The following is a 13,754-nucleotide window of genomic DNA, read 5'->3' as shown; positions in this document are numbered from 1 at the left end:
TTTACGTAAAGGACAGCTCTGGTGCAAAAACACGTGGGTACAGACAAACCCCACATAAGATTAGACTGGATATTCAGAATAGGTTTTGTAAGGATCAGAAGAGAGGGAAGTTGAACAGCCAGAATGAGTGGTGGGATAAAAGACCCAGCCTGAATATGAGTATGTTTATGAAAGTGGTTTCAGGCTGGTTACAGTAGCAGAGCCCTCAAATGTATTACCCAAGAAATCCTCTCCAAGGCTGAACGTCTTTGTTCTGTATGTTTTGATTGTCCTTAATGACATTTACATTGCCCATTCTCCTTACCAAATTGCTTATTGAACAAAAGGTAAATTCACAGTTTGTGGCGTTAATAGGGTCTGGGTAATATCTTGCAGTGAGAATAACATTTTGTTCTCTCCTCTTCCAAAGAAATTTTGCTGTAGCACCAGATGTGCTGGGACAAATAATTTTCAGCTAGTACAGGCTTCATTTGACCTCTGCTTTCTTGCTTTTTGTAGAACTAATGTGAAAATGAAAAAAGTCAAGACTAGCAAATCCTACAAAACAGATCAGTGTGTAAAAGCATGCGGCACCAGCACCAGAATGCTTCTTCCATTTGGGCTTCCTCAGTTGAAAACCCAACCTCAGACTCATATTTAAAACATCTATTTCTTTACAGTGGATTGAATTGCAAGGAGCTTAAAAGTCGAATCCTGCTTTCTTCATAGTCTGAGCCTATGCTGGAAAAGAGATCTGTTTATATAACGAAATGACTCTTTCAGAGTTATTTACAAACACCAGAGGATGACACTTGTTCACTCAGGACATAGTGTTATACGCTCAGTTTGCTTCTCTGTGTTGAGTTTGCGATGTTGGGATCCACAGGAAATCATCTCAGCATTTTGCTGTCGCAGATTTCATGTCCAGTCTTATACATATGCAGTAAATTACTGTTTGCTTTCCTCACCCAAGCTTTATGTGGTGCTTATATAGATACCAGGTCTGGGATTTTTATAAAGGTTGTCCCCTGGGACCTATTTACAGTGAATTCTCCTCTTGAAAGGGAAAATTAGGGTTTAAAGGGGGTGGTGGTGGAAATCGTCTTTACTGTCATGATATATTAAGTTGTCTTGTTACAAATGTGAAGCTAGTCCTGTAAATCCAGGTATATAGAGATACTGACTGGAGACAAATTGGAACATTTTTTTGGGGAAAATAGTCCTTACACTGTCTTATCCTGAGTATATTGCAATCAAAAAAACCAAGCAAGCACCCCAGCCCCAACTTGTCTGATTGCTCCTCCAATTAGGGTTTAAAGGGGGTGGTGGTGGAAATCGTCTTTACTGTCATGATATATTAAGTTGTCTTGTTACAAATGTGAAGCTAGTCCTGTAAATCCAGGTATATAGAGATACTGACTGGAGACAAATTGGAACATTTTTTTTGGGAAAATAGTCCTACACTGTCTTTATCCTGAGTATATTGCAATCAAAAAAACCAAGCAAGCACCCCAGCCCCAACTTGTCTGATTGCTCCTCCTTGGCTTCATCCCAGCACAGAGCAAAACTACCCTGTGGAAAGGGAAGAGCGGCAGCCGCCCCCTGCCACAGCGAGGACAAGGTCTTGCCGCAGGTGGCTCTGTCCAGTTTGTTGAACAGGATATTAAAATCACAGCCAGCGCTCGAGATGCCCAGGCTTTCCCTCTGCTGCTGTGCCCTTTTCCAAGAGCTGTTATACCATAGCTTGGCTTGACAGAAAGTCTGTTTTTCCTCTTCTTCCTTTGCTCAGCCTCAAACCTGGAAGGGGTGGGATGGCAGGGGTGAAGCCCTGCTGGCTTCTTCCTGCTGCTGGCTTTCCTCCTGCCCTTCAGCCCGGCCATGCTCAGCCCAGCTCTGAAGTCCCCGCTGTGGGTAGGGGAGGGAGACGGGAGGAAAATGCAGCCCCTGTTGGCTCTCAGCCTCTCTGACCCCATCAGTTTATAGTCTAAGGACAACCTGGCTTTGCACTGAACTGGTGACCTCCAGAGGGAAGAGCAAAAGATGGTAGAGTCTGCCTTAGACAGGAGAGCAGGAAAGTAGTTTCGGTTCATATCTTCTGTGAGTTGCACTGTTTTGCCCTCCTCGCTTTACACCGGTGTAAATGCCGATATGTCGTGCTAGACAAGGAAAATCAGAACTTTCTCTTACAACAACTCATGCTTGTTTAAAATGGGTTGCTAAAAAAAAGTGACAGGCAAAAGGAGTGGTAAGAGAATGCTCTTTTAGTATTCTATATTTAAATTAACTGTGCCATTTATGAATAAGTACCCTAAAAAGAAAACCACCAAAACCACCAGAAGGAAATAAATGTCCAGAGTGACAAAAAGACAGCGTGAACTTGCTTTGGATGTGTGACATTCTTAGACCTGCGAAGCTTTGTAATCGTTGTTTCCTTTTGTTTTGATTTTTTTTTTCTTTTTTGCTTAGGCAGGTCAGTTAATTAGCTGAATTAACTTGTTCGAACTCTTTCAGACTTTTATTTCAACATTGCAACTTTGTTAAAACTATGCAGTTGTGCAGAGTAGTCATGCTTTAAGATAGCCTTTAAATGCCTGCAGGCCTTTACTGAACATGTTTATACATCCATAACCTTCCATTATTATTGTATATGAATAGCCTTGGATCAGAGGCAAAGAAAACATAGTTAACAAGAAAAAAAAATTGAATCATACATTTAAATGATATATGCACCTGGCATATATGACTGCTGTAAGCCGTATGTGCAAGTAGGCTGTATAGCAGCTAAGATCATTTTCCTGGCTGCTTCTGCCTTCTCCATCCCCACCAAAATTTCCCATGTGTATGCTTTTATCTTTGCAGACAGGGTAACTGTAACACTGCAAATTCTCTTGGAAGTCGTCCCATCAGAGGAAGACCAGAAATCATGATCTTCATCTACGCGTTTTGGCTTGGTCTTTCATCTCAACCTGAGGAAGAGGGTAGGGAGATTTCTCCCCCTACCTAATGTTCTGCAAACTGGAGGAACAAGTCACAGCTGAGATGGATACCGAGCCAGTCGGTTACCAGAACTGTATTTTACAATGTTGCGAATTTTTTTAAATGTGGTTAGTTTATTATGTAGAAAGCAAGAACTTGTGCTATGAGGGAACTCATCTCTTCACTATTTCTTTTGTTACAGTGTCATACTTTAACAAACTGTAGGTTCATCAAACTAGGATTTTGGTCACTGAAAACAGGTTTAAGCAATGTGTAAGTAATAGTCAGGTGTACTGTGAAGAATGTATCCTGCTTGCTGTCCCTGAAGAACCCAACTCTCCCCAGAGAAAGGGTGAGACAAAGCTGCTGAGTTTCACTTACTAATGTTCTTCCCGTCACTCCGTTTGGCAGCCCGATTTGACTTCTTTTGGCTCGCTGGGACCACCAGCACACTGATGCAGAAGCACAGCGGTTTCCACACCTTTGTGGTGGCAAGTTCAAGGTTTCTTCATTCCAGAGTTGTTATGCTATAGCCGATAGGAACATCCTCTGAGAATTAATATTTCTGCCAGTGGGGCAGGAAGGTTTTAGCCTGGGGGCAGTAATTTCATACATGTTAAAGTTTCTACCAGTCTGGAAGTGATTACTGTTTTTACCAATGTTTCTTTGTGTACATATGTATAGGAAATACAGCAACTGAGTCATCACCTTCAAATGAGTCAAAACATTTGAATGCGATCTTGTTTGCTGTACGAATATTTTCTATCTGGAAGCATATGGACCTGCAGTTGCCAGTCCGGCAAGCCTAATTGTAAAGTTTTATGTCCTTGTCGGTGGGCAGCAATGAATAATAGTCACTGGTGGGAATACTGTATAGACATGGCAATAAATGCTATACCATTTTATGAATTAAGGTATAAGGCAAGCTACAACAGATTTGTTGATTTGAGTAGGATATGCCCCTAATCTGTGGGCTTTTCATTCAAGCACACTCCAATTAACTGGGCTTTGAAACACCAAGGAACAGGTGCTGTGCCAATGTCTTCTTCCCTGTTTTATCTCAGCTGAAACAGAGAAAGGCCATCAAAACTGATAAAATCAAACTAAATTCATCTTCAGAATTATGTTTGAGCTGAGATTTGGCTCAAATATGAGCTGAAGTTTTGCCCTTTTTTTTAAGATAGTTGTAGATAAAGACATTTTTCAATGCTTAGAAATTTAGTTTTATATTGTTAGTCGAAGACTACTCAACCTTAAGGTTAAGGTTTATCACTCTGTTAAGAATACGATGCTTAAATATTGAATGCACTACTTTTTGAGCTGTTTGCGGTCAGCAAGTCATGTTTCATGAAAACTTTTATGGAACTAAGCAACGTTAAACTTCCTAAATTGGGAGAAAAGCACAACTAGTAGCCAGACCACTACAGTAAAGGGAGACTGTGTATTGTATATGTGTTGTATATATTCAGAATATCTACCATTTTAAGGGTGTACAGTCTTAAAATTTATACATGTTTTTCTTCCATGTATTTCTATGGTGGAATTTAAAAGAAGTAGGGAAATGGGAGTAACTGATTATGTAGAAGAGCAGTAATTTAAGACACAGAAAACATTTTGCAAACAATTTTTTCTTTAAATGTTTTCTGTTTACAGTAACTTAAAGTGTTATCTGAAAATTTTGTAGGCAAACATTTTGAGAGAGATGTTTATGTTGACAGTGCATGTGTTTAATTAGTATTTACATTTGGGTCAGAATTCTGCTTTTGAGGCCATCTCCTGCCATCCCAGTTCACCAGAGTTTGGCCTGTGTCATCGTGGAGCATCTTCAGAGTACACAAACTGCATTTCTCTCTGATGAAGATAACCTGCCTGACCCCCTCCAGGAGCTCACCTAACACACTCCTCCGCTAATGGATGCTGCGTGCGTGGGATCCCACCAGAGCTAGTCCAAAGCAAAACCTCCTGAACATTGATAGTGTGGATGCCAGGTTTTCGGCACCAACTGTCTCATTCCACGAATTCACTCCTATTGTGCCACGTTCCTTGAAAGTTTAAATGTAGGCAGTGTTAACTTGTAGAAATAAATGGGCTCTGTAAATAAAACTGAATGTTGCTTTATCTTCCCATCGTGGACTTCAAAGTTTAGAAATGTTTCTGAAGCCTGATTCAATGACCACATTTTACTAGGTTTATTTCATGTAAGGGGTTAATTTTCCCAAGGGAAATCCTATGACTCATTGATTGTGAAGTTGTATATTTTAGGAAGAAAAAAATATTACCTGCAAAATAAAAAACTAATTTTTGAAAATGCACAGGAATTCTAATTTCAGGTTGAGTTTCTTTAGCACGTACAATACAAAATATTGTAAATGGGTTTCCACTGTGTTATAAAACTCAGTATTAAGGAGTTTTATCACACCTGGAAGTGATGCATATCCGCACAAATGGAGGAAAAACAGGTTACAATTTTATTTTAAAAGCATCGAGTTATTTTTTGAGACTTTTTTTTAAGTATTGTCTTCAGAGTCATGAAGGAAATTCTTCTAGAATAAAGGATAAACTTTATATATAATTTTTCTTAGTAGGGCCTGTGGTAGTCAGACCAATGAGACTACTTCTGTGGAGAATTTTAGTGACCCTTAATCTTTTTTTTCTTTTTTTTCCTTGCCCGTTGCACCTTTCTATCAACTGGACTCTGTCAAAAGATTTCTTTCGTTTCGTTTAGGTGGGTGCTGCTGTTTTTCTTCTTTGACCTTGTTGCTCTTCTGGAGTATAGGCAGAAATGTCACCAAAGGCAACAGAAATGAACATTTTATGTGAGTAGCAAATACTGACGAAGTTTAGTACACCACCTCTTAGAGAAAGAGTTCAGCATCTGAAGCCTCTGAAGATGCTGACCTATCTTTGTGCCTCCTGATCTGGACTGCTATGTGGCCTACGGCACAATTTTATCAGAGGGGCACGTTTTGATTTCTGAAGCCTGCTCCCAGCTCTGCATGGGCACAGCGTGGCCGACCTTTTCTCTGGTGCTACGTGCTGCAGATCTGTCCCTGCCATCCCCTCCCAGCCCAGGAGACTGCCTCGGCTTTCGAGGGGCTATCGGATGGGAGCCAGAGGGTTCCCTCTTCCTTCCCTACATCAGCAATACATTCCTTCTCTGGACCTAGGGTTTTCACGATTCGTTTCTGCTACACCAGATAATCTCCTTTATACACAGGAATCAAAGCGGGTGAGAGAGAATCTCATTTTTTAAACGAGGTGCCTGTGGTCTGATAAAATCTGAATTGTGTATGTCATGTGAAATACTTCCAGATCCACCCCATAGAGCTTTTCATAGGTATTGTGTCCTTTTTGCATTGTTGTACATGGACATTTTTGGTACAAGACAAAATGCACTGAGGTCTTTGACGTGACTGGCAGCTGCAAAGTTTTAGGGGTGCTTTTTGTCACGATGGTGTGGGGTTTGCAAAGCAGTAGTGCCGACACGCTGCCAATGGGCAGCACCTTCCCAGGGACACCGTGGCCTCCAGCTGTGGCCGAGGAGCAAAGATGCTTTAGCACGATGCCTGTCCCCAGCTCCTTGCCTTGTCAATCAGCTCCCAGACTGCAGCAGTTTGCCGTGTAGTGTTTTAAGTTAACCTGCATCGATTTTGGTCTGCCTTAAAATACTGCGCCATCAATCACAGTGTTTTAGGAGCTGGAGCCTCACCACAGTGGAGAGAGGTAGGTAGCTCAGAGCTGCGGCTTCAGCAGCTAAACATCTAATATCTCGTAGGAGTGTGTGTATATATGTGTCTATATTGCTATAACATGGGTTCAAGTTGTATTTTTATGAGAAAACTTCTAAGTACTTTTGGAAAAGCCATTAAAAATGAAGCAACTGTCATAACTTTTATGCCACTTTTTTAATTTTGGTACATTTTTTACTTTATACAGAAATTGTTGCTTATTTTTACTCTCACTTGTGCATTTCAAAAGTTGTCTTTTAATGCTACTGTATAGTAACAAAGGCATTTAATCTGATTTGATATAAATATGCATCTGATTGACATCATAAACTAAGGGCCAAGCTGGCTTAGAGAAAGAGAAGCCTCAGAAAACTAAGCTGCCCCAGGATGTGATGCATCCCATGCTAAGACAGATATTTAGGGTAGGTGAGATGAACTGTTCTCTGAAATTGCTCATAGCTCTGTTTTTCCTGAAGGAGGAGATGGGATAACTAGTTTAGGCACACTTAACGTGTTAGAGAGCTGAGCGGGAGTGAAATGAACCCTAAGTTACTGCAGCTGGTATAATAAAATTACTAAACGCCCTTATGTTCTAAACTGATTGATACTGAGGATCACAATGACCCCCTAAGAATTACTTATTTTCAATTAAAGTTTCAATAGAGGTTTCTTTTGACTAAAACACACTACATTTTCCAGATTTTCCAATTTGAATTAAAACCAAACCAAAAAACTTTGCTTGCAGGACGTTCATCAGCCTTTGACTATGTATATATGAATATAACTCTTTGGCTGAATGTGTATGCTCCTGCTTTTTGGTTTTCAGAGGAAAATCAGCCTTCAATCTAAGAATATTTTCCAAACGTTATTCTACACAAAAAGATAGCAGTTACCTATATCCACAAGGTAGGTAGCTAATTGTGTTGACGCAACAAGATGAAAAGGACTTGCCATAACGTTCAGTACCTCCAGAACTTTCTTTTGGTTCAAGCATTAGACATCTATCAGGATCCAGACAGATTTTAATCAATATAGGTCTTAGAAAAATGGGTGTTGATCTTTCTTCAGGAGGAAGTAGGTATTTCATTTTTCCAACATACCTATCAAACATTGTGTTTAATGACCAGCAGAGCACAGACAGCTCGGATAGCAGAGCCTGAGGCAGGGAACACACTGAAATCCAGTGCAAAAAGTGTACTTATGTCTGGGAAGGATGTGAATGACAAAGTCCGGCATTTTGAACCCAGGAAGAAGCGGTCAGGGGGACGTGCGGGACAATGTGTGATAACCCCTGTTTGGTTATAGGGCTGCTTCCGAAGGCAGGGGTCTTTTCTGCAGCGACTGCAGTGTCCGTACGGCTGCTGGCACAGATAAGGCCAGTAACAAATGCCAGTTCAGGAACATCACTGGATCTTCACACGTTTGAACTGGCTTGCTCTCTTAAACTTACTCACACTCCACATGTAGTCTGTAAAGGTGTTTTTTGTGCAAGCCTCGTAACAGTAGTGAGGACAACCACCCTAAGAAGGCGCCCTTGTGCCCATGCCAGCTTCTATCCCGCCTAAGGTTCTGTGGACTCCCCCTCAGCCTGGCTCTCCCCCCTGGCAGGATCAATCCCCAGGGAAGGCTGGTGCTGCCAAAGGGAGATGGCAGGGTTGAGATACCCCTGTGCCCAGATAGGAGCTCTTGTCTGCAGAAGATGGCAGTTGAGATTGTTTTTCTCCTCGGACAACCCCCCTGCACTCTTTTATGCAGTTCTCTGTGGTGATGAGTCTCCTTGCCTTAAACACCTACTGGTCGCTCACTGAGGCTTGGCAAACTGATGTTAAATTTCCTGCTTGCCTTCAGAAGCCTATATATTTTTCTTGCATCTTAGTCCATGTTTAATTTGATTTCTGTTATTGTCTTTTTGCCAAGGAACCGCTGGGGAGCATGTCTACAATTGACACACCGATTCTGTTTACATTTGCTTTCTTGTTTCCTTTTTATTTAAAGTAACTTTTGAAATAATTTTTTCCTTGAAGTGCAAAGACCCAAATGGATAAAACACCTTTTTCAACAAAGGCTTGACTTTTTCAGAAGAGAGTTTGGATCCTCTTTACATTCCCTGTAACAGGAATGTCTAGCAGTGTTGTGATCTAAACAAAAGCTTTGATATTTTCTAAATATCATATTGATGATGATCCAACATGGTTATAAGAGCGCTGTGGCTACAGTCAGTTTTATGCTTCTGTAGCTCATTCTCTTCTCACAACGCAAGCTACAAAACTTTCCCACTGCTAAGCTTTTCTGCAGGCCTTTTTCTGTTCCCAGGAATTCAGCTAGATCTCCTTTGAAAGGGAAATACCATCCCTTCCTTTGGGGTGCACCTCACCACCTCGAGTCTGTGCTTTGGATGTTAACAAGTGACCGTGGCTGCAGACAGGCACCTTGCTGAGCCCAGAGCTTGTTCTGTTCAACAGGAGCTGGAGTCCTGGGTTTTATAGAGTAGCTAGCTTTTGCAATCACCACTCATACTTGGACTTACAATGTTTTATAAAATTGTTACCTAGGAATTCTGGTGGGTTTGTTGTTTTTTTTCCCCCCTCCCTGTTTGTTATGAGAAGTTTAAATGTTATGGGACAGTTTTCTAATTTTACCCCATACTGTTGGCTGTGCCTCAAGAAAGCCATTTGATGCAGTTTTAGCTGCCAATACCTCTTTGGCACTCAGTCATTACAGTGTAATTAGATCTAAAGTACATGTATAATTTGCTGCTAGCAATGCTGGCTTGTCTTAATTATGACATCCAGCTGATTTCTAAGGATACTAATCAATGAATATGCATAGCATAGTAGACAGACTCGTACAGATGAATAAGTCTTCATGAGAACTTGAGCTTTCACGGTACCTACGTATCAAGCTGTTTAAAAGCGTCAAGGCAGGATCTCTGGCTTAGAGTGGATGGGGCCTTTCAAAAGGGCTTGTGACCCAGCTCGGGAAACAGTGTGTGCAAAGCCTGAGGTGTTTTAGACTGTGTATATGTGTGCATTCTGCTGCACTTGGCAAAATTTCTGGGAGAAAATGAGGAAAATCTTAGAGGTATAAATATGAACTCCTAGGCAGATGATTCTTCTTACCATTTTCCCAGTGCTTTCTCCTACATTCACCCTGACTGAAGGTTACAAATAACTTTTCACTGAAAGCATTTCCTTTCAGTGTCTCCTCTTCAAGCCAGCTTTTTGAGACATCTGTATTTAATTTTAAGCTGGGTGTTATTCTTGCCCATCCACTTTCGATTTTTTTAAGCCTCAATTTTTCCTCATCTGAAAACTGTCATGTCATAGAGAACCAGTTTTCCAGGCTGTAACAGTACATTTTAAAAGTAACGTGATCAGAAGTTATGGTCACATAAGGATCTAAAGCCTTTCCAAGCAGCTCCTCCCTTTACAGGCTCATATAGTTTTGTTTGCAGATTGCAGCCTGAGGACCTTAAAGCTAATCACATCAAATACTCAGCTCCTCCAGGGTATCTCAGATGTGCTGCAGTGTTTTAATAGAATCCTTGCACTTGCACTCCAACACCCCATTAGAGGTCCTGACATGGCCAGCTTGCGTTATAAAATTTGGACACATGACAAACCCTGCTAGAGGTTATGAAAACTCTGGTGGGGATATTGATAGATTTGGACAAACTGAAAGACTACGCGCGCAGCAGTGAATTTTATGATTTACCATCCATGTATACTTATTTACTTGCATATTTTCAATTACCAACAGCTTCATTAAAAAAGTATCTGTTATCCATTTCTAGGGGGACATTTCAGGTTTTCTGGGTTTGGTTTTTTGGGTTTTTTTTTTTGAGATTTGGAGCATTACATTCAGCGCCGTTCTCTCAGGTGTTCTGATTACCAGAAAGCTGGGACAGGCAAAGAAGCTTTTAAGGGAGTTCTCGCTGTATTTTTACTTGACATACTGCACAGTGCAATTCAATATTCATAAATTACGTTTGGCTGCTGTTAGTATTTCACAGCTCTGTTTGCTAATTCATGTGCCAGATATATTTAAAATGAATCATTAAATGCCGGGAGATTTGATGCTTGTTCCACATGCAATAGTTCACTATTGAGCAAAACTCCAGCACTTTGTACTGATGCTAAACTCTAGCTACCTTGGATTTTATAATAAATATATGAGTCAGAGGCAGGATAAATCAGATCCTATACTGCCAGCTTGGCAGAGATGATTGATCATACCTTTCTGACAGCACTGCATTTGACTGCAAGTCTCATGCAGCCCTACTTCAGATCATACAAAGGCATCTGGATGATGAAAAGCACGCTAGCTTAGAAGACAGCATACAGTGCTGCACCAGTGTCATATTTGTCTAGCGGCACGTGTACTTGAAAATGCTTCAGGCTGTAGCTCATGCTCATAATTATGTCTTGTGTTGAATACACCTCGACCTATTTCTATTCCTTTACCCATATTTTAAACAAAAATTGTTTTCCAAATCCTTTCCAAAATGGATATGTAAAGCCTTTATCTAAAGCAGACACATGTGGGTAATAAAATACCTAGTCTCCACGCTCACTTAGAGTTGCTACTTTTAGAAATGAAATCATTATACGTTAGTCAAAAGGTTAGGTGGTCACCCAAACACCGCCCTTATTCCCGCTTTAGAAAAAAACCTGTCTAATCGGGTGTCAGAAACAGTCTAGTCCTACAGATGCGGGTTTGATTTGTTGCTGTTTGGCTCTTGACGATGGATGTCTGCACCAAAACTCTGTGCTTGAAATACGGTCTGAAACCCAACAACTTCCCTGGGCAGAGAGGGCAAGGAGGAGCAGCATGTGGCCGTCTCCCCTTCCTGGGCTTGTTGGTGAGCGGCTGGTGTAGCCATTGTAACAGCGTGGCTCATTTGGAAGCTGCGCTCATGGAGAAATTGTATTATTTCGTGCACGTTACGAATGTGCCCGCATACAAAACACAGATTGGTGCAGTACAATGTAGGTTTTTTTCCTCACAATTTTTCAAGATGTCATTTGAGATGTATTTATGTTCAACTTGTATGGCTTTCATCTGGCTTTCTCTTATATTATACATGCGGTTTTCTGTATATACATAAATACGTATGTATGTATGGTTTAGGGCTAGCGATGCAGAGGTGCACTCCTGTGTGGCAAGTTTAAGAAAATCAATAAAGTAGTATTTAATACATGTCAACTTAATTTTTAATACTATTTCTAAAGTAAATTGCCGAAAGCATATAACTATCCACCATGGAATAATAAATTGATATAGAATGTGTGGGGAAAAGGCAATAAGCCAGAATCATTAGAAAGCTCAGTGCACCACTCCAGCAACACAAAGCAGTCGTAAACCCGAGGTCGGAATTGCACACAGCAAATGGTGTACACCAGTAAATCTGGCCCTAGTAATTTTATTGCAAATGACATACAAGCCAGAAAAACATTTAGATAATTGAAATTAACACTTTTAACAGTGATCTATAAAGCAGTGAATAATAATTAGGAGGTTCTTTCAAGCTTTCTGTAATAAATCTAGAGTACTTCAGAATCTATTTTTCCCCAATATAAATGAGACAAAGTAAGATGGGCCCTCTTTTCCTTATGCATAGAACATCTTTATTGGTAAGGTATCATACCAGCCCCTAGTTTGCCAAACGCCACAACTGTGCACGAAGCGAAGGCTTGTTATTTTGAACTTGGAACAAAGCTAGATGGAAATGGAAAAGATAATAAGAGGGAGCTCCTGGAAAAACATAACAGAGATTTTTTTTTTTTTTGATTGATGCGAATCTGCACCTGTGTTTCCTAATATCAAAGTGGCTGTGCATATCGGGTCGTGTGAACATAGCTCTTGGATAGATACACGTGCTGCTGCAAACTTGAAGTCCTTTGGAGGATGTAACCACTAGTGTAAGGTTTTGGGTAGTCTCTTCCAATACTCTAAGAAAGAAAAAGTTTTCTATTTCGTATTTCATCCATACCATATTTTTCAACATTGCTCTTAAAATACAAGCATTTCCTTTCTTTCTAACTAAACTGATGAAAGAGAAGATTGAATCTGTCGGGTAATAAATCAGCTTTTTGATGTTGGATCAGTTGTTTGAATCACTGTTTGACCATATTATTGGTTACTGTCTGTCATTACGCTGCCTCCCAAAGGCATCAAACGTGGAGTCTGCTATCCGACAGAGCCCAATCCAGGCGACAAGCCTTTAAAATGAGCCTGGGAAGAAGTCTGGGTGTCCGTGGGAATGCTGCCTTGCATGACATTGTGCACATGGGTGAAATGTTTCTCTGCAGATTAGAACCAAAACCCCAGCTGAACCCCTTTAAAAACTGATCTTCTTCAAGCACTCGTTGCAGCGGGTCTGAAATCAGTTTTGCTACCTGGGTTCTGTGTGGAAATCTGGCCATCGCTTTCCAAGCTATCAATCTGAGCTCTTTCATGAATACCAAATTCATTTAAAAAAAATCAGATTCAATAAAACAATTTCTGTAGGGGAAGCAGCAGTGTTGGGAGAGCAACTGAAATATGGTTTTACATTAAATTCCCTTTTTTTGCCAGATGACAGGGATGCTTCAGAAGTACTACTGCAAACATTTTAAAAATAAAACCCAATCCTCCAGACTTATATAAAACCTTTTCCCTCTAATAAAAGTGGATAGGTGTGCGTGTATGAGTGTGTGTGAGAGAGGGAATAAAGCGTTATGGATGGAAGCAGCGCGTCAGAGCAATGCTCTGTGTACTAACGCTGAGCTGTCGGCCAGCGGCCATGGGGAAGGAGCTAGTGCTGCAGCGGGGGAGTTGTGCTGCCGCAATTTTGGGACTCCGCTCCAATATTCATGTCTCTCCTCCCGAGCACCTCCAGCGCCAGCCTTTCAGGTGCTGACACCGTGGAGAAATTTGGTCGGAATGGTGTTTCCCCGACCAGGTGGAGGAAATGGGAGGCAGGAGCTGCAGAGCATCAGCAGAAGCAATGGGCCCCCGTGGAAAGGCGGCCCGTGACCTATGCCGCTTGGTTCCTGCTCTCGCCGTACCCAGGGGGACTGTTGAATTTAA

At 41.1% G+C, this 13,754-nt stretch overlaps 1 protein-coding gene across 1 annotated transcript in view; it reads left to right on the top strand.

Moving 5' to 3' along the window:
• Window positions 1-2,906, top strand: part of SLC7A11 (solute carrier family 7 member 11) — a 60,974-nt gene extending 58,068 nt beyond the window's left edge. The window contains 1 exon segment of the mRNA XM_009290290.1: window positions 2,839-2,906. Within this exon segment, the coding sequence (XP_009288565.1) occupies window positions 2,839-2,906 (68 nt within the window).
• The last annotated feature ends 10,848 nt before the right edge of the window (window positions 2,907-13,754 follow it).

The sequence above is a fragment of the Aptenodytes forsteri genome, unplaced genomic scaffold, assembly GCF_000699145.1.
Source record: "Aptenodytes forsteri isolate BGI_AS27 unplaced genomic scaffold, ASM69914v1 Scaffold125, whole genome shotgun sequence".
In the NCBI taxonomy this organism is placed as follows: domain Eukaryota; kingdom Metazoa; phylum Chordata; class Aves; order Sphenisciformes; family Spheniscidae; genus Aptenodytes; species Aptenodytes forsteri.
This window is presented reverse-complemented; position numbering and strand designations above follow the sequence as displayed.